Source organism: Tinamus guttatus, unplaced genomic scaffold (assembly GCF_059628265.1).
Source record: "Tinamus guttatus ecotype Peru unplaced genomic scaffold, ASM5962826v1 Tinamus_guttatus_pri_ptg001602l, whole genome shotgun sequence".
NCBI classification, from domain to species: Eukaryota; Metazoa; Chordata; class Aves; order Tinamiformes; family Tinamidae; genus Tinamus; species Tinamus guttatus.
Window position 1 is genome coordinate 2888997 of NW_028290136.1, and position 21458 is coordinate 2910454.

Here is a 21458-nt window from a genome sequence, read left to right on the forward strand (position 1 = left end):
GGCAAAGAATGTCAAACCACAGTGCTTGCTTTTGTGATGTTATTTGAACGTGTTGGATAGTATTTAAACTAGAACAGACTGAATCTTGAGCGATCTGGTTCAGATTCCTTTATCTTTGGTTGTGGCAATGAAGAGTTGTTACGGTGCTGATAATAACAAGTAATACAACAGGAAGTTGTAGAAGTTGTGTAATAATTCCACGCTGATATTATAGGTACCTTTTCTAGATTGCATTGAAGAAAATTAACAGCTTTAAAATTCCAGTGTTCAGATGCAAAAGCTTATTTGTATTGTGCAGACTTCAGTTTGTATGCAGGATGACTTCACTTCTGTGTTTCATGTTTTGACTGAATGCAGCACAATAGAGCCGCAGGGGCCTTCGTCTTCAGATATTCCAAGCACATCTCCTGTACAAAGATCAGTAATACATAAACCATTCACACAATCACGAATTCCTCCTGATCTGCCGATGCATCCAGCACCAAGGCACATCACTGAGGAAGAGCTTTCTGTTCTAGAAGGTTGTTTGCATCGCTGGAGGACTGAAGTGGAAAATGACACCAGAGGTATTACTACAAGTTGGAGAAGGGAAGTGGAGGGGAGGGTGGGGAATAGCCTGAAGTTCGTATGCATGAGACAAGTGGTTTCATTAGTGTTATCTCAGACTCAGAGGAAAGGAAGCTAGTTATACGATAGTTATATCTTAGTTCATTAGAAGTGTATAAAACGAAGATGCAAGCTGGGCTTTGAGCTTGTAACGCACGGGGATGTTTCAGCATGGGTTTCTGTGTACATAGTAAGGCATTGGCTAGAATAAGGTAGAGTGGAAGTGGTATCTGTGCCAGGAGCTTTTGACAAGGATGACTGGTGTGAAAGTGGCTTGGACTGCTTTGTATTTCGGTATTCTGTGGGGGGTGTTTAAGATAGCCACCTTCTGTAAGGGAGGACTGACAAAATTTCAGAGCAAAGGCTTTTGGCAGTTGGTAGAGCTTATGACCTGTTATACTGCTCTTAAGAAGTAAAGGAGCATTAGCTGGTTCACTGGGGTGTGTTTGGGTGAGCTCCCACAAGCAAGCTGCATCATCTCATGAATCATTCTGCTTTTTCCTTCACAAAGTTTGTGATTTTGACCAGTAGATGTACCAAATGTACATGAAATGAATATGTAAAATGAAATATGTACCCTTGTTTGAACTTTTAATAAGGAAAAAAATAAGATGTATCAATGTACCACAGGGTGGCTTCACTTTTTTTATTATTCCTTCAGATTTACAGGAAAGTATATCTAGAATACATCGGACAATTGAATTGATGTACTCTGACAAAACAATGATCCAAGTAAGTAAACTGTCTGCCTGAGATAACCAAAAAATAGATCCTCTTTGTCACTCTTATTGCAACTCCTAGCTGCATAAAAATAGAGCAAATATCCAGCTATTATAAACAGTTTGAGAAATTTGACTGAAAAATCATAACTGCTTTTGCAAACCTTTTGATTGTGCACAATTAAATGAAAGACAGCTTTATAGTGTTTTACAGGTGACATAAGACAGGCTTAATGCGCAATTTGTGTAAATTTAATTGACTTCGTAGCAAAGAGCTCAGTAGTTTTTAATCTGTGATCAGCTGTTTTACTTGACTGCAGAACATCAGTTTTTGTGTAGCACAATAAAATTTCCTCACCATGATTTGACCAGACCACTATAGATTCTGATGATGTTTAAGATGGCAAAAGGTTAGATACAAGAAGCCATTATTTGTATATTTTAGTGCTTATTATCGTTGCATTGCATTTTGCAACTTCCATATTAAGACCCAGGATTTTCAAGGCTTCTGTTTTAAATTTGTAGCTAACAATTCTAGCAATTATTTTGTCTTGATTTAATACTAATGAAATCTTTAACAAGTCTCTGAGCTATCCTCTTGGAAAATTACCATGTTCTTTAATCTAAACATCAGTGTTAGGATGCTTTGCTCTGCACTCTGGGATTCTGTGGTATTCTTGTGTTCAATTCCTTAGGCAAGTTTTAGGGTTAAAGTTTGTTCCCCTGTTACTTTCTGTTAGCAAGAAGAAATATTTTCCTTTCAATTAGAATCTGTTCAGCCTACGCTCTGTCTTGAGGGACGCTTCGGTGTTGTGCATAGCTTGTCATAGTTCATGGCAGCTGAGCTCTGATGTTAAGAGTTTCAGGCGGAGTTGCCTGGATGGCTTGCTTTAAACTTTCTTCAGGCGTTTTTTCCCCCCAAAGACTTGTGTTGCAGCAGGGAGGCTGCAGGCTACGTCCATCTAACAGCACATCATTAAATAATTTGAGGGCTTAACTGCTGGGTGCAGCTAGTCATCTTTTTGGACTGTTATGCAACTCAGGGTAAAGGCACTTAATTTTTCTGCTTTTGAGTTGATCTTACATGCAAATAATCTTTCTTTGTTGTAGGAGGAAATGCCTCTTGCTGGCTAGAGTATTGGTGAGCAAATATTACACTGGAGAAAGGCCACTTGATAAAATACAGCACTTTTTCTGGTACAGATCTAGTTAATGAAGAATATATATTTATTTGTATTCACTTTTGAAATAGAGGATTCCAGCAACAGAGCAAGGCAAAGATAGCACATTGACTCTTGTAGAGGGGATTTTTGTACCATGCCTGCAATTGAAGTAGTGATATGTATTCCTTGATGGTTAGGGACAAGTAGCCGTCGAACATGTCTGAAATTACAAACTGGAAGGAAGGAAAGGCTGCCTGAAGGAAGGAAGGACTGTTCTGTAAGGAAGTGGTAGGAAGTACAGAAGAAGCTCCTAATAAGCCATTCATTGTGTGTTGTTTTGATTCTAAGGCAATGATGGTCTCCATAAAACCCTTGTCAAATCAACAAGTGAAATATATTTTTGAAATCATTATTTTGTCTCATCCTCATAAATGAGTAAATTCCTTGTCTGTTTATATGAGTCCGCTCTTTTCCTCATTTCATGAGCTTGCTGGGTAGGATAAGAAATAGAGATAAGAGGTATCTATTGTTGCTGTGAGAATGAAAAGCTTCATGGCTTGATCTCACTCTTGCATTGAGAGATATGTATTGTGTTTGGAAAGCAGAGTGTATTGTATTTAGAGACCTCTGTAATAGCCCATGTAAAGGGTTATTGTAAGACCCTAACATAGAAAGCGAAAGGGGAAAAAATGGACCCAGGATACTTGTGATGCTGGAGAGGATTGTTAAAGTGGCAATTAGCTTAAAGCACTTTGATAGTTCTATGCATTCATACTGTTTGCTGTATATACTCAAGTTCACTACTTATCAGTTGGGATGAAGTCAGTGAAGATATCACCAGTGTCACTTGAAAGTACTGTTAATCTAAAAGTTTATTGTTCAGAATCTTCCTGGAGTGTTTAATTTAATGAACAGATCAGCGGTGAATCCATGCAGTATCTTGACTGAAGTTTTTGTGTCATGGAGGAGTACTCTTCGTGTCATTCATGTCATAGTTACATGGACACCTTTCAGGTTTTCATTACTTTTTCTACTAGGTTTGTTTTGGTTTTGGTGGTTATTCTTTTTCATTTCGCTCTGCTGTGTCTGTTCTTTGCTTACAAGTGAAAAAGTGAGGAAGTTTCATTTTTGTTCTATGAGCAGTTAATTGTGAGCTACTATTTTTAATGCTCACTATTTCCCTAGTGTGTTGCCATGTGCCACTAACTGCTATTGAGGTAGCAGCATATTTTTAAGGCTCCTCTCTTGGCACTGAATTCACCTGTCACTGTTCTATGTCCCTCCAGTCACAGATTAATAGTTAAATTTTAGATTATACAAATGACTGCCAGTTCTCCAGAGCCAGAGAAAAAAGATGAAGGCCTTGAAGTTGACCCAGTTGCCACGGTTTTAAATAAAATGATTTTAAATCACCTGGGGTGTTGCACTGAGCTATTTTAAGGTGTAAGGAAATTTTGTTACGAAGTATAAAGAGATTTCATTTACTTGTGTTTTAATCAGGATCTGTGTACACAGGTTCTGCATATTTATGTGCATATACATGACTTGCAGTCACTCTTAAGAAGGCTCTCACCCTGGTTTGGTAACAGATGTAAGAACCGTGGAGCGCCCAGACTTCAGGGTGTTGCGAGGATTTCTCCTGCAAATGCTTCTGCTTGGGAGGCTTGCAGAGCATGAGGGTCAGGCCCTGGGGTGGCTGTCTGACTGCAGCTGCAGACTCTACAGTTCAGGTTGCAAAATCTTGAGATAGCTGTGTATAGCCTGAAAGAGAACAGCCAGGTTAAGAATACCTACTAAAGAATTTCTCAAATCGATATCCTACGTATTTATGGTTACTAGTTATTGTGGTGGTACGTGATGATTACAGCTGTTTAGTACCCGTTTTGTTAAATAGACCATATATATGCAGCCCAGATTGTGCCAGTAAGAAAAGATGATTTCAGGTTTTTCATCCTAGTTAAGCATTCAAATTTTCAAGACCTTGAGCAGGATTCTAGTCCTCCTCCTTCCTAGGAGGTGAACTAAATGATATCACCAGTAATGTTTTTTGCATTGCTGACCCTAGATGTGCTGCTGCACACTTAGCACTGCTTTTCCTGATTTATTGAATGATGGTGAACAGTTATATTCTTGTTCTGCAGATCTTCTAAGGATTTTCCCTTTTTAAAATAGAAGGATTTAATTCTCAGCTTCTTCATAAATAAAATTGCTTAATGGCCATAGATGTAAAAAACACTGAGTTTATTACCTTGAATTTACATAAGCCTTTCCAAACTTCAGGAATAATTTACCATTTCAGAACTGGAACATATCAGTGACAGTAAAGGCTGACACACATTTTCCTTTTTTTTTTTTTTTTAGTTTTTATTGAGATACAAGAAAAGTAGGAATAACACAAAATTAAGAAAAGACAAAAAGAGGATAAATACCAGGAAAAACAAGAGAGTAGATATTTGTTATGTTTGTTTTTTCTCTCCTCTCTGTCATGTTTTGATTCTCTCAACTTTATTTCTCTGTGTCATGTTTTGATTCTCTTAACTTATTTTGATAGTTAGGATACTTTTTAGGAACTGAATGCTGAATGCAAGGAGCGTTTGACATTTTGTTTTACTGTGTTTTTTAGGTTCCTTATAGATTGCATGCTGTGTTAGTTCATGAAGGTCAAGCGAATGCGGGACACTACTGGGCATATATTTACGACCACCACCAGAACAGATGGATGAAATACAATGATATTTCTGTGACAAAATCAACATGGGAAGAGTTGGAACGTGACTCCTTTGGTGGTTACAGGAATGCCAGTGCATATTGTTTAATGTATATCAATGATAAGGAACAATACCTGATGCAAGGTAATGTTATGGATGTGTTTTCAGCATGAAGGAGAATAGCTAAATGTATTGATAGAGCTTCTTTCAGAATGATTTCCAGAGAGCAAACGAGAGCAAAAATTTGTTGCCGTTTTGAAACATTTAGGTAGATAACTCCTAAATACTGGAAAAAAAAAAGTTCTCTGAAGAATAAAACTGAACTATGGAAAAGCCAAAATGACTCTCTTAAAATTACAATAGTCTCAAATCTCCCTCCAGCCCAAACTTCACAACTCTAGTAAACTTTACGGGAGTGTGGAAACGTGGCACTTTATGCAGTATTGAAACATAGATCGCTTAGCCTTAGCAAGCATATCTTTAACCAAAGAAATACATAAAACAATTTGAAACTGTTTGAAAGCTGTTTTTACATCGTGAAGTTGTAGGTAACTAGGATGCTCTTGAGGAAATGTTTGGAGTGAGGGGAAGGCCTCTTAGTGTGAGATTCATGAGCCCTAGTAAGGGTGACTAAGAGGATGACTCTGTAAACGACCAGTGATCCAACAACAAGTTTTGAACTTTGAGTGAAAATCTTCATATGCTTGTCTCTTCACAGGGCAAAAAACTAGAAATCTCATTTGTCTGGTTTTAGATGTGACATGTTACTAACCTTGGCATTGCTGGATTGCCAGACTTGCAGCCATAGGGCTTACAAGCCCTGCAGGATTTCTTTGCCACTCTAGTTGAGACCTGCTGATGGGGACAAATACAGCTGATGTGGCCCGCAGGACCTGGAATGCTATTGCTGAGACTATCCACAAAGGAAGAATGAAGGTTATTTCATGGAGCTGGCATTCCTATCGTTTGCCTTTGCAAATGCACATAGATCCGCTCTCCTTCCTCTTCCCTCCTGGAAAGTTGAAGAAGTTCCCAATTCTATAATGCAGTAGTACATTTAAACTTACAGGGTCTTTTTCCTTTGTTGCAAGTGTTCAGAACCATATGATGTTCCTGGCCTTTCAAAAAAGGCTTATCTTTCAAAATGATGATGATCCGATGGTGCCCAAGTAGGTATAATATCTAGATTGAAAGAGCAGTGACAATACATACCCATAGCAGAAAAGTTTCCAACAGATAATAAAAACAGTAAATTTGATATGGTTCTTGACACTTGTTGTACTGCATGCTTTCAGTAATTCATTTGAGCACTATTTTTCAATATATATTTATTTTTTACCTATTCTTTCTTCTTCTGAAATAAAAACCTATGCTACCACAGAGGAGTTTAACAAAGAAACAGGACAGATGCTTGTTGGCATGGACACACTGCCTTCTGATTTGAGGGATTATGTCAAGGAAGACAATAAGCGTTTTGAAAAGGAACTTGAAGAATGGGATGCAGAACTTGCTCAGAAAGCGCAGCAGGAAAAGTTGCTATCTCAGATACCCAGGGCACCAGCACCTTCCCCTGCTCCAGGTTAGTTGTTTTCTACTCTTTTTGTAGAAGGAGTAGAACCAAAAATAATTGGTTTGTATATACGTTATTTCACAGCTTAAGAAAAAAAGAAAGAAATTTTGTAATCTTGAATTACAACTTATTTGCTCAAGATAACTGCACTTGAAGCTTAACCCATTGGTTTTTATTGCGTTTGAATTTTTACCTAAAGAAGTTGGTGATTCTTCTTTACCACTCCCAGCTGTGTTCAGCTGGTACTAAATTAAAATGCCTTTTTTTTTTTAATGTGGAAATTGTGGCCTCTTTAACAGAAAATTAACAGTTCTCACTTGTCAGTTTTGAGAATTTGTTAACCTTTCAGTAATGTATGTTCCTTTCTTTGGAATGGCTAAGTAGAAAACGTAGCTTTTTATTTCATCCAAAACGGAATTTAGATCTAAAGAGAAGAATAACTTGGTGAGGTGTGTGGAAAACAAGGAGCAATAACAGAGCTTAATAATTAATGATCATGTTAAAAAAAGGGTGTTAAAACCATGCAAATGGCTCTTAACAGGAATGGTGAAAGCCAGTGCTGTTAGAACCGTAACTATTGAAGACCGGTGGCAAACAGCGTAGAGAATACGCCTGCTTCAATGCAGAAGAACTTGCCAGGCTTTAGGTTACATCTGCCTTTTGCTCCGTTGCAAAAGGCTGGTCATGCATCACATCAAAGAGGACCTAATGGGTTTGTATATTGAGGCTGCTGTCCAGATGTTCTCATTGTTGTGCTTGAGTCATTAAGACTGCACATACATTTGACTTGACCATCTGTCACTACAAACTGAATATAGAAAGTAAATTGTGGTGATTTAATGGTATTTTTCTTCTTGCAAACTCTGTGGAGTGTGACTTGTCTGTGTTTTGATTTCATAATCGCCTTGAGACTAGTTTTAGTTTTTATTAGTAATGAAAAATGTTAAGCGAATGTATGTAATTTTCCTTTCTTTGTAGGTGGAACATAAAACACTGTTTATGCCAATCAGTTTTATTTCCCCCTCAGTAAAACTATACATAATATAGTAATACAGTAATACATTACTGTATTTGTATTATGTATAGTTTTACTGTATATACATATACAGTAATGTATAGATTATTTTGGAAAAATTAAATGTACTTGGAGCACTAGTAGCTGATCATTCCATATATTTGGAGCTGTAGTAGCTGATCATTCCTTATATTGGCCATGTGTCCTACTAAAAGTCTAAGCAGAATCTCATCTTTGTTCTCAGTCCTCTGTCTTATCACTGATAAACACCTCCTGTTTGAGAGCTTTGATGACTCTGCAGACAGAATGGGTCAGCTGTTCTTAACGTAAGATTATACTCCATTTATACAGATTTTTAAGCGTTAAGACACAGAAAAGTAGTGTAATGTTGGATTTGTGGATGATAAGATCTACTGTGCATCTTCTCTACAGGTTACTCTATCTGTGAGATGCTGATTCAAATAAAACTATCCAATTCAAAATTTGTGCTCATTTTAACGTATGGATTTGTTATTTTATTTCTGTCACTAAGTTCAAGCAGGAGAACCAGAATATTTAGAGCAACCATCAAGAACTGATCTTTCAAAGCACTTAAAAGAAGATTCTGTACAAGCAATCAATAAAGCTTTAGCTGAACAAGAAGATAGAGGTCCAGAAGCCATTATGGATACGGTGAGGATATTTTGAAGCCTAAAATATTTTTTCCCTTTTAATTTTGCCAATGGAATAATGAAAACTGAGAAAAAGGAAGGAGAAAAAAATCTTTGAACAAAAGAGTATCTACCTATGTATGGTGTGCAATATATGATTATGGCACTTGTCTTGAGTCTAGTATGTTCAGATAACACTGAAGCATTTGCACCCCCAATCAAACAAGCTTTCCCTAAGTAAATGGAGTCATGTAACATTTTAGGAGTGACTGATATTCCAGATAAAAGACTTTAAAAATACAGCTTTGAAACTTGAGTTTTTATCTAAGTAATATAAAACTATAACTTAAGTTTTCTTGAAAGGACCACAGAAGCTAAAATAGCTTTTAAAGATGAAAGGTTTTTTGAACATTATGTGTATAGATGTAGCTTTAGATTTTTGAAGGTGAAAAATTGTCAAAAAATTGCAGTATGGTAGAACTCTTTGTTTAAGTGTTCTCTAGCTTTAATGCAAATTCATAAGTTTCTGAGAATTAAGCTTTATGATTTTGTAAGAATGGGTGTAAATTCTCATTAAATAAAACTAGTCTAGCAACAGATATCTTTGTGGTCAAGAGTCATTTTAAACCCCTTGAAAATGATATGACAACTTGCTGACTCTTATACAATGTGAAGGTTATTGCATCTCTGTCTACTGTGGTCTCAGGAGAGCACAGTCTCTGCTAAATTGAAGTTAAAGCCATCCTTGGATGAAATAGTGCTCTACTATTAATGCTTAGGCTGCCGCATATCCGGCTTTTTGAGTGGGAACACATTAAGCATCACAGGGGGGGATCTTGTTGAATGAGCCCTCTCCAGCTGAGAGGGTAAACTCTGATAGTACCCAAGTCACCATTATATGTCTTGCCTGATGCTGTCCTCTTGATGGAGGCTCTGGGCATCCATCCAGGTGGGAACCTTACAGTCTTGACTCTGGGAATCAAATGGTGTTCTTTAGGTTAGTGACCCACAGCGGTCAGCCTTAGGGCTTTACAAGATTATGGCCTATGAACTGAAGGATACGTTTCATTTAGCAATTAAAAGCACTCAAAGGATAAAACACGATGACAGACTTAAGAAGGCAGAAGTAAGTCTCCTCCTTCCAGTATTTTCACTGCCTTGTTCTGCAACAAAATGCATGTCTTCCTCCTCTTCCCCACCAAAAAAAGGGACAGAAACAACAGTCTTTCAGCTGCTAGCCTATAAAACCAGTTCCCAACTAGTGTAGAGGTACAGACGTTTAAGAGCTACTGTCCATATATGCAAAGGTAACTCACACTGAGTAGGGAGTCCAGTTCAACTTCTCTCTTGTTGGTGATTCTACCTCCATGTGCATTCTGACATCTAAGCATCTATCTCTTTTCTCCGCTTATTTTTTATCCGTTTCAAAAGCAGGACAACAATTCATGAGAACATGTAACAGGACTGTGGGCTTCTCGCCACATGAACATTTGTGTCTATTTTCTGTCCATGTTTTTTCTTTTTTTTCCCCCACCTTCTCCTGATTGCACAGTCTGCCTTTGTATTTGTACAATGCTGGGTGAATATATACCAGTCTTTATGTGTGTTTCCAGAATCTGTGTTAAAAAAATGAGACAGTTTTAATAGTTGCAGAACAGCAGTGTGGCTTTCTTTCCACACTATGATTGCATAGGTTAGAGTCAAAGTTTAACTTTTGCAGACTGGCTATCGAATAATGATGGATGGTTGTTATTATTTAAAAGCTTACATATTTTTAGTGACTAATTAATCTTCTCCAATTTTCTGTGTAGTTACCTTAAAAAAAAAAAAAAAAAGCCTGTTGAATGTAATGCAGCTTTAGATATTCTTTGAAGTACCTTAACTGCTAGAGGAATTTTTGTATTTCTTCCAGGTTATCAGCAAACAGTAGTCTTTGGCTTGTCACTATGCCTTAGTAAGAATTCCTCAGATAACTTCAGTTGTATTTACTAATTCCCTCATGGAATACATGAAAAAGAGGGGTGGCTCAGAGCCTCAGCTTTTAACAGCTGCTTTAATTTTGTGGTGGATGCTGCAAAAATTGCAACAGTGGCATACTACCCTCTGCAGGTGTGATTTGTGCATAAAGGGAAAACAGCACAATTCCACAACTGTGGCTTAATTAAACTTCATCAGTGCACATGGTTATACTTCATTAGGCTGTCAGCTTGTGTGTGTCTTATTTTTTCTGTATTTCTGATCCCCTCCAGCTCCACATACTGATAACCATTTTCTTCTGCAGAGCTCTGATAATGTCCCAGCTCAACCAGCTCCTAACCAGCGAGTGGTAGAGGTGGCGATTCCCGATGTAGGGACTTTTGTGATTGAGTCAGAGGAGGGGGGTTATGACGATGAGGTACATTTGATTGCGAGTGTGTGCACCGCTCGTACTCGGTGCTTTCTCATGCTGCCTGATGAGAGTTTTGTGCATGTTCGCACATCATGACACCTAACGGATTTCTGCATAACTAAATGCTCAGTGATTTTGTAACCCTAACGATCTCTTAAGTTGCAATGAAATACGAAACAAAAGCACTGGCTACTGTAATCGGGCACGCTTTGCATGGTGTAGTTTACACTGAAGGTATCTGTCTCTACAGCTGTGGAAGCTGAATGTTTGTGTCAGGCCAGCTAGGCCTTGCCACGCTGGGGGTAGGCGGTGGGCTCCGACCGAGCTCTCTGACAAAGCGCCAGGCCAAGGAGCAATGTTCTGAATGTTCGTGTTCTTCTGTCAGTCCAGTAAAGCTGGTGTTCAAGTGTGATGCTGTATTTTGCCAAGGTTAAGCTTTTTACACTCACGAGGGCTAATTTGTCCAAAGAAATAACCTAGAACTGATAGGGCTGGTGGAGCTGAATGGCAAGTGTTTTCCTGACCTTTCCTTTCAACCATAGCGTTCATAACAGCCTTTTTGTATAATGCCAATTCCTGAAGTGTAACGCTTTCCTTAAAAAATGAAAATAATTAGAAAAACAACTTTTTCCCTAGTCAGAACTGAGGTGGTGCATTTACTGGTACTACTTGAGGCACGTATGAGAGACACGTGTCATCCTAAGAGGCAGTGTTTTCAGACGCAGTATTTTTTGGCAGCAGGAGGAAGCCCTCCCCGATCACCTCACAGTTCGGCTCAGCACCCCCGTGCCCTCCCCGGTCACCCCACTGTTCTGCTTGGCTCCCCCCATGCCCTCCCCAGTCACCTCACAGTTCTGCTCGATGCCCCCGTGCCCTCCCTGGTCACCTCACTGTTCTGCTCGGCTCCCCCGTGCCCTCCTCGGTCACCTCACTGTTCTGCTCGGTGGCCCTGTGCCCTCCTCGGTCACCTCACTGTTCTGCTCGGTTCCCCCCCACCCCGTGCCCTCCTCGGTCACCTCACTGTTCTGCTCGGTGCCCCCCCACCCCGTGCCCTCCTCAATCACCTGACTGCTCGTCTCCCCCGTGCCCTCCTCAATCACCTCACTGTTCTGCTCGGCTCCCCCGTGCCCTCCCCAGTCACCTCACTGTTCTGCTCGGCTCCCCCGTGCCCTCCCCGGTCACCTCACTGTTCTGCTTGGTGCCCCCTGCGCCGTGGTGGCTGCGCCGGAGGCAGGGCTGGCGCAGTCCGTGTTCACCGTGGGCCGCGTGGGCTGGGGCAGCTCGCGCCTCCCTGCGCAGACTGAGCGTCAGGTCATGCCGGCCTGTAAACAGGAACTGTAGTTGTAGCCGGCCATGTGGGATGGAGGGCACAACTTGGCAGACTCGGGGGAGTTTGGCTGCTTGCAAGTGTAAAATTCCCACCTTTCACCTTTTCACCTGAATGTGAGCATTTAGCCTGCTCTGGTGACCTGCTTTTTCATGTTGATGTTGCTGTCCCCATGCCATTCTTTCCGGAGGATGCTAGCTTTCTTCCCCATTTTTTTCCTTTTTGTTTGTTTCTTTTGTAAAAGGTATTGGCTACTTTTCTTTATTATTTTATTTTTAATGATTTTATTTTTATTTTAAATGCTGCTCTTATGTGTGCGCCCATGGTTTTTAATCTTCTGCTTCTAGTAGGAGGCTAGTTTCTGTTGCTGTTCCAGCTAGACCTTGGGCAGTGTGGCAGAGCACGTTTATCTTTGCTCGCAGAAAACAAGGGGAAAAGACCTTTTTGAGTAACACAGAAATATCATACTGTGTGTATGGAGCTAATGTATGCAACTGTGAAGACTTTATGTTATACTTGGCTTTATGTTTGTCAGATTTCTTGCTTTTATTTTAAGAACTTGGCTGCAAATGCTTTATGGACCAGTTGCCTTCTACAGCAATGGGTCCCCTATTTTGATATTGAAACATGCAAAATATAGTTAGTGTAGTTTACTGTGCTTTGTAGTTTATTTTACATCTTTATATTTGGAAAAGTTTGTTTTACCCTTGGCCATGTGTTCTTCAAATATTACTTCTTCAGTATGCAGCTTTGAATGAATACTAATGTTGAATGATGCATGTTCCTCATGTGGAAAATTTTGACTTTTCAAGTGCATTTTATGCAATTCTTCAGTTTTTTTGTAAGCTTCCTTTGAAAGCATATGTTATAAAAAAGTACACGTGTTGTGATTGATTTGCAGAATACACACATCAAATCTTGTATTGAAATGTGCTGTTTCAATGTATGCATGCATTAAGTTGCTTTTTATCTTGCATGAGACTAAAAGGATATTGAATTTAATCATTAAAATATTAATCATTCAAAACTTTTACCTTAAATCCCCTATGGCAGGTCATGCTGACCCCGAACATGCAAGGTATTATCATGGCTATAGGTAAAGCCAGGAATGTTTATGACAGGTGTGGGCCAGAAGCAGGGTTCTTTAAGGTACAACTAACATTTTCAACCTTTTTTTTTCTCTGACTTGTTAGATTTACCTTCTCGCTCTCTCCTGTGATGCATTTTAAGACTTTTTTTTTCCAGCATTTATAAGTATTCTCCTGTGACATCAGTCCTCCATCTAGATATTTCTCTCTGGGAAGATAAATAGCTATTTCCCTGCTCATTTAGCAATACATAGTTTTGTTTGTTATCAGTAGCTTAAGAGCCTTTCTGCATTTTGCCTTTCTAACAGTAATGGCAAGTAGCTTGAAACTTAGATGTGGGGTTGGTGGAAGTATGTGTTTTTCCCTTTCCATACCACAAAGCTTGCCTTCACTAGACTGTGGTTGGGGTGTCAGTGTTCTCACCCAGGGACGTCACTGTTCTGTCGTATTTGTTATTTCAAAGAAACGTTGTTCTTGTTTTGTCCTCTTTATAAGATTTTTAGTAATTATAGATTGTGTTTTTTCGTTTATCTGCCTTGATGTCGATGCTTTTTGTTTATGCGGTGTGTTTTATTATTAAGAATTAGGGCCTTTTTTCATTGTAATTCTTCAGAATAAGGCCAGATTTTTTTTAAAAAAAGAAAGTGTTAGTTTTCTTTAAATACACAAACTTCCAAGCATTTTTTACCTCATAAAACCTTTTTCAGAATACTTGAAATGGGATTACTTTGAAACGATGTAAAATGTTCTCAAATGTGATTTTTTTTTTTTTTTTTTTGGCAAGGAGAGGAAGAGGCTTCTTGTTTGGCTTTGTGTAGCATTCTGTTTTCGTCTTAATTGTTTTGGTGTATTTACACTAAGAAAGCCTGTCTGATACAATTATGTCTTTTAACAACTTGGTCAGGAAATTGAAGCTCAAGTTTTTGTTTGTTTACTTGCTAGCTTAAGTAGATGCTTTAGGAAGTGTTAGGAGCATAGCATTTGTTTCCAGGGCTGTTTGTTAGCTGTGCCTGCCCCCAGGGAACAGAGGGTTTTGTTTAAGGTTGTCAGTGTTTTCAAATTCCACTGAACTTTTTTTCTTTGAATGAAAAGTGTACTTATATTTTGAAACAAACAAAAATCCAGTTCAAAATAAACTTAGGACAAATGCTTTGGATTTATCAAAGCATTGTTGCATTACATATTTTTTTATATTGCTTTAATTTTAACACTTAAATAGCTTCACTGCGTGGTGGGGGAAGGAGTTTTCTTTGAGAAGGTGTTCTGATGCTAAATTGGTGAAGGATAGATAAGTTTCTCTACTCATTTTATGTTGAATGATGTTTGTAGTAGATTTGGACAGGTGGAACATGCTGCAATTCTTAAGGAATAGATTAGCATGAATGTGTGCAAATCAAGTGTCTCTATTCAGTAGTGAATTTCAAAATGGCAAATGATTCACGTAAAATTTCATGTTACTTCATAAGCTTACTGAAAAGCTTCTGTGGCATTTCTCAATACCATTAAACTTTTTTCTTTCTTTCCCCATGGCCTTTTTTAACTAAAACACATATTTTTACATGCTTATGTTTTTTCTGTTTTTTCGTTAGTATGCTCCAGGCAAAACCCATTCATCTGTTTGGTCAGTGTTTCTACCAAGGTTTGGCTCCCCCTTCAGATCACCAGTTTGAGGCATATCTAACCCAACCTGGTTAAGATGTTTATTGATCAGCAACCTCTTAGAGCCATCCTCTTTAAACTTTCTAGCTAGTTCCTTGCAGAATTAAGTTTGCCTTAAGACCTTTATATAACATTTTTTTACTTTTTTTCAGTTACTTTTTTTCCATTGCCTCTCTTTCTTTTTGCTGTTTAGAGAAACAATGCTGTTTTTCACTGCATACGGGATTTCTAAATTCATAGGGTACCATTTTAATTTGTTTCAAATAAGTAGGTTCTGTGTTGGATTATTTCTTTTTCCTGTTTTACGTAATTCTCTGAAAAGAATAATATTCTCCGAGTATTCTCTGAAATGAGTAATAGCAACTATTTTTTGTTTCCAGTCTGCTGCAATAAGTGGGGTTTAATTGTGTAGTTATCTGTGTTGACTTTATAACAGCAGAATTTCTTACTATATAAAACAATATAAACTGTTACCCATGGCTTCTGATATTTATATCCAGTTCTCCCAAACTTCCTGTTTGTCCAGATACTAAGACAGAATGGTCTCTAAGTTTTCAAGTTCTCCACACTCTCTCCACTTAAGTCTGTATGAATAGCACTCTGCCCATGTGTCCAGTGCTTTAAAAAATAATGTATGTTGGGAGAGGGATGGGAACTTCAAATTCTCAGGGTGAAACATCATAAAGTGTGCCACTTCCAGCTAAGCTATTTCAGCATAAGGGAATGTGGAATATTGAACAGGATATCTTCTGCCTGTTGTGGAGCTTTATTTAGTCTCTGTGTTGCACTGAAACTTCTGTAATAGTTTTCTTAGTAGTAATGTGTGAAGCTACTGTGTTAAATCATTTGTTTCAAACTCACATTTATTATTAGCAATCTGATCTCTTCTGTATTTTGGGAGATAAATTATGGGACATATTAAGATTTGTTACCATTTTTCTAATTGTTTTTCTTGTTGTTGCTATTGTTCATGCTACATAGTTTCAGTGTCTAAAATCTAATTAACATACAGATGCTGTTCATTAAAAAGCTAATGTGCTGGTAAAGTTAGTAAACATTTCTGGTGGAGAAGAGAACATTGAGAGGGAATCTTACCATCATGTACAAATACCTGAGGTGAGAATATAGGGAGGATGGGGCCAAACTCTTCTTGGTGGTGGCCAGTGGCAGGACAAGAGGTAATGGGTACAAGTTGAAACACAGAAGGTTCCGCCTCCATGTGAGGAGGAACTTCTTCACTGGGAGGGTGACAGAGCCCTGGAACAGGCTGCCCAGAGAGGTTGTGGAGTCTCCTTCTCTGGAGATCTTCCAAACCCACCTGGATGCCACCCTGTGCCACGTGCTCTGGGTGTCCCTGCTGGAGCAGGGAGGTTGGACTAGATGATCTCTAGAGGTCCCTTCCAACCTCAACTATTCTGGGATTCTGTGACTTCTAAAGGCATTTCGAAGTTCTCAGTGAGGAGTCCATCCCGCCCTACAAGATGCTAATACTATTGAAATGTTTTCTTTAGAAATCATGCAGGGGTTTTTTTGTTGTTATTTTGTAAGACTTCATTCTGGCCTACAGTTTTGTCAAAATGATGTATGCTCATTAAACTTCCTGTAGGTTTATTAATGTATTTGCATTTCTCAACGTGTTAGAGGTACTTTGTTAACTTAGGAGATTTTAGAAGATCCTTTTAGGGAAAATGCCTGAAACCTTATATTGCTTTTGGAACAGTACATGATTTAGTGGGCATCTTCAGGGATAGGATAAACTTTCTCCCAGGTAGATTTAGCACAGGGTTTGGGATTGCTTTTGAAGCAAGGGTCTGTCTGGGGTATTGGCAGAGTTAGTCGGGGAGAGACAGGAACATACTTGTCATGTGTCTATGTGTGGTTTTGTTTGTTTGTTTGTTTTGTTTTGTAATTTAAACTTTTGAGAGGTATGAGAGAGTACAGGATTCTTAAAAAAAAAAAAAAAAAAAAAAAAGCCCTGTGACATGAATTGTATTTTCTTTTTGTTTGTGAAATTTGCCTGTTAAAGTTAACCAAGAAGAACAAAGTATATATTTTTTTTAAATTATCCAGGCAATTAAATTGGAATACACACGACTACTAAAATTAGCTCAGGAAGATCCACCACCGGAGTGTGATTACCGCTTGCGTCATGCCATTGTGTACTTCATCCAGAACCAGGCACCAAAGAAGATAATTGAGAGAACGTTACTGGAGCAGTTTGGAGATCACAATCTTAGCTTTGATGAGAGGTAATTAGATCAGTATGTCTCATTTCCTGTCCTCATGAACCTTCTGTGGAGGCTAGAGACACCCTTTAATATTTACAGGGTATGGGTAGTAGCGGGTAAGAATCGTACATTTGCTTGGCTTTTGCCTCCTTGGTAATATCTTCTAAGTTGTTGGCGTTTGAAACAATTATATAAAAATTATAATCTTTATAAAAATCTCTGTGAAAAGAGTAAGGAACAAGTTGGGGTTTTATCAACAGGAAACAGGAAAAAGCACTCAGTGCAATCCATAATTGCATACAGATTTCTGTATCTTCTTTAGAAATACTGTGCAAGGCTGTGTCCTTTGCTTTCATGACCTGCCTGTGAGCCAGCAGTAGACTACGAAGCCTTGCATCTCTTGAAAGTGGTATTTAGCTAGATAGGTAAATTATTTGAATGAAAGACACCTTCTGTATTCTAAGCAAAATTCCTTACATTTACCTATTTAAAAACAAATTGAAAGGTAGGGAACATGGGTGTAATTTCTGCAGAGTAACATCTGAAAAGCCTCTGGTTCTGATCCTTGGTCGTTGGAATATGTTGATGATACTTTTGGAAAGTAAGTATCAGGAACTGCCAAACCATCTGAACTTCAATTTAAAAGGAAGTAATGATCAATGTAGCAGTTTAAAAAAGTAAGATAAAAACCAAACTTAGGTGGCAAATTTTAAAATTAGGCACGATGAAAACCTGTGTTCTTTCTTGTTGATCATAGTGATCAAAGTAGAGAGCACGTCTTGCACAGTGTTTCCATATTATTTTGCAGAGGTCTGTAGCACTTAGTTGCTTGTGCTGTTTAAGGCTGCTCTCATTATAGAGATAATATTTTCTATAGAATTTAGAGTAATTGCCCATGACTTGTTGCTTTTTGTAAGGTGCCGTAACATAATGAAGGTTGCTCAAGCTAAACTTGAAATGATAAAGCCAGATGAAGTAAACATGGAGGAATATGAGGTCAGTATTTCTTATGCTGTAAATAGAACAATAACACACAATAATTACAAATGTGCTTTAGTTCTGAATTTATTTTAACAAATTTCTTCTTGCCTTACCTTCACAAGTTAAAACTAGTTATTGAAAGACTCTTTTTAGGAAGGTTGCTCTGAACAGTTGACCCCAAGCTGTAGGCCTTTTTTCTACAACTGTAGAAAATTTGGTTAAATTTGACTTAAGCCATAAATGTATGTCATGTTTATTCAGTCTGTCCTTACTCCTTAATGGGTCCTGATCACTAGCAGTATTTCATAGAATCATAGAATCCTTAAGGTTGGAAGGGACCTTTAGAAGTCATCTAGTCCAACCCCCCTGCACACACAGGGTCACATTGCGTCCAAGCGAGTTTGAAGATCTCCAGAGGAGGAGCCTCCATAACCTCTCTGGACAGCCTGTTCCAGGGCCCTGTCACCCTCACTGCCAAGAATTTTTCCTTAAGTTCCTGTGGAATTTTCGGTGCTTCAGTTTTTGGCCATTACCTCTAGTTCTGCCGGTGGCCACCACTGAAAAGAAACCAGCACCATCCTCCATGCTCCCTCCCTTGAGGTATTTATATACACTGATTAGATCCCCTCTCAGCCTTCTCTTCTCCAGGCTGAACAGGCCCAGCTCCCTCAGTCTCTCCTCATAGTGCAGACGTTCCAGGCTCCTGATCATCCTTGTAGCCCTGCGCTGGGCCTCATCAGTTTCCTGATGCTGATCAGGGGTGTAGCAAACACCCACTACAGTGTCTTCCACGTTAGCCTGCTCTCTAATTCTTACCCACAAGCTCTCAACTCGGTCATCATCCACCCCCAAGTTGAGCTCCATGCGTTCCTGTTGATCTCTCACATAAAGAGCCACTCTACCACCTCTCCTTCCCAGCCTGTCCTTCCAAAAAAGAACATAGCCATCCATGACAGCACTCCAGTTGTGTCAGCTATTCCACCATGTCTCAATGGCAATGACTGCAATGAGATCATGACCTTGGGACCATACACAGATCTCCAGTTCCTTCTGTTTATTCCCCATGCTGCGTGCATTGGTGCACAGGCGTTTCAGGGTAGTCATCGAGCCTCCAGGTTTCCTGGGAGAGGTGAAAGAGGACCCTCTATAATCATATTTTAGTAAGTTCCCCACTTCCATGCTCCCGCTGGATGCATTCTGACTTTGGCTGCATCACACTGATTGCTCTGTCCATGTAGCACTCCCCTTCCTCCTGCTTAGTTTAAAGCCTGACATTTCATAATTAAGCACATAAGAGCTAATGGCCTTCTCTCTCTGGAAATTATTAGGCAGTAAAGAAATGAGCCAGCCTTACGCATCTTGAACTGTCATAGGCATCAAGAGTCACGTCTGTGGTTTTTCTCCAGCTGTCGTTGCATTCATTCCCATTCTCTTATAAGCACCAGATTCTTTCATGTGCTGAGGCTGTGTTTAACCACCTTATGCATTTAGTTTTCCCTCCTGTACTATCTAGAGAGACTTTGACTTGTTGCTCAAAGAAGCAAGCAAATCTCAGATATTAAATTATTAAATTAAATTATTAAAAAGACTCCATACTTAAAGTGTGTTGGTTTTACATCAGTGTCAACTCATAATTCTATATCTTAAGGCCCCTGAACTAGAGTTAATTATAGCCTAGGCAGATTGCCGTGCATCAGTTAAACTTTAGTATTATGCTCATTGGTACAAACAGTCCCTTGTTCAGTAGGACTAGAGAAGGAATTTTCCCCTCACCAAACCAAGTGAAAAATACATACTCGGCATTCCGGTTTGCTAAATATGGGACCTGCACTAAGTGCTACTGCATTGCAGTGTGTCCTGCATGGCCTGTGAGGGGAAGGAATGAAAGCCTTTCACGGTGATGGGTCTTCTGTTGTACATTTGCATTGAGTTGTGCAAGGCGCAATATCTTACCATTTTCAGTATGGCATTGCACAGGTAGAATACATGGTTCTGGACTTGGCTTTAAGAAGCTGGGCAGTCTTCTATTGCCCAGCAGACACATGGCACCTTGGTTTTTGTTTTTGTTTTTTTTAACTCCTGAGGCAAGTAGCCAGTAATTTCTTCAAAGACTATATCAGTATTTAACCAGTATGGTGAGCTGCCATTTCATGGAACCTTTTTCATGCTCTTTTTGTACAATCCATTAATGGCTATCTGTTAAATATCTGTTATGGTGTGTTGCCCTGTACTGTATTTTATCTTTAATGAGCAGTTGGAAGTTGGCTCCTAACCAGCAGGAATAAAGCACCTTTCTCACTTAGAACACTTACGTGTAAAACATACCAGCAGTCACTTTGTGTAAATGGTGATGAAGTAAGGTTAATGTTTTGCTGTAGTATAAAAACTGTTTTTATTTCCAGTCTGAAGTGCTTAATAAGACATTGTGTCTTTTTGTCACTTCCCATTAAACATGCTCAGTCTTTTTCTTTCTCATTCATATATTAAAACTTAAACTTAGTGTATTAAGAGGCTTTCACACTTACTGAGTAAATACTTGAATGTAATGCAGGAAAGAAAGAAAGAAAGACCATTAGCTTCGCCCCGCACTTACTGTAAAGAAAAAGAGAATTTCTTACAATTCTGACTGTAGTGCTCCAAAGATGTTTTGCATTTCTTTAAAATGATAATGCTTCTGGTTAAAAATTAAAAAAGAAAATAGAAATATTTTAGATATTTAAGAATTTTCCTTTTATTGAAAGTGGGGGAATTCAAACATACTTTCCCCACGTGCAAGTTTATTAGGAGTTCTTATCATTTATTATGAGTATTCAGCAGTAAGTAAAGTGCTTTAAAATATTTGTATTTCATGTCTGTGGATCAAATTCTATATACTTTTTCTTATATGCAGAGATGGCATCAAGACTATAGAAATTTCAGGAACAACCATGTTTCTCATGGTAGGATTGGAGTTTTTCCAAAAAAAGAGGTAAGTGACAGTATAGAACTCACATTTGGTAGAGCAATTTGAAGGCTACATAGTGATTTGTAAAGCTGTTTATAAAATTAAGAACTGTTTAACGTAATCTTCATTTCATTTTAATGTTTAGTCAGTCCATTAATTTCTTTCAGTCTCTCATCTGCGTCAACTTCCTACTCTTAAACTTGACTTTTTCTTTCCTAACCAAGCCATGCAGTCTTTCAGAGCATCCTGCACATGCACCCATAATCTGCTATAGGTAGATTATTATCTCTGGTTTTGAGATTCTTTCTTCTCCTGCACCACACATGTGCATTTACCTACTTTCAGCAGCCATCATAGTCAAGTCCCCTAGTCATGGTGGGCTCTTCCCACAGAAGCAGAGTTGGCCTTTTG

The 21458-nt window shown here is 38.8% G+C and overlaps 1 protein-coding gene across 1 annotated transcript in view; it reads left to right on the forward strand.

Annotated features, from left to right (window-relative positions):
• USP25 (ubiquitin specific peptidase 25) overlaps positions 1-21458 on the forward strand; it is an 84796-nt gene that overhangs the window by 59139 nt on the left and 4199 nt on the right. The window contains 11 exon segments of the mRNA XM_088539336.1: positions 358-566; positions 1268-1338; positions 5112-5340; positions 6578-6775; positions 8314-8453; positions 10713-10826; positions 13201-13296; positions 16965-17143; positions 18040-18118; positions 20994-21022; positions 21024-21071. Of these exon segments, the coding sequence (XP_088395462.1) occupies positions 358-566; positions 1268-1338; positions 5112-5340; positions 6578-6775; positions 8314-8453; positions 10713-10826; positions 13201-13296; positions 16965-17143; positions 18040-18118; positions 20994-21022; positions 21024-21071 (1392 nt within the window).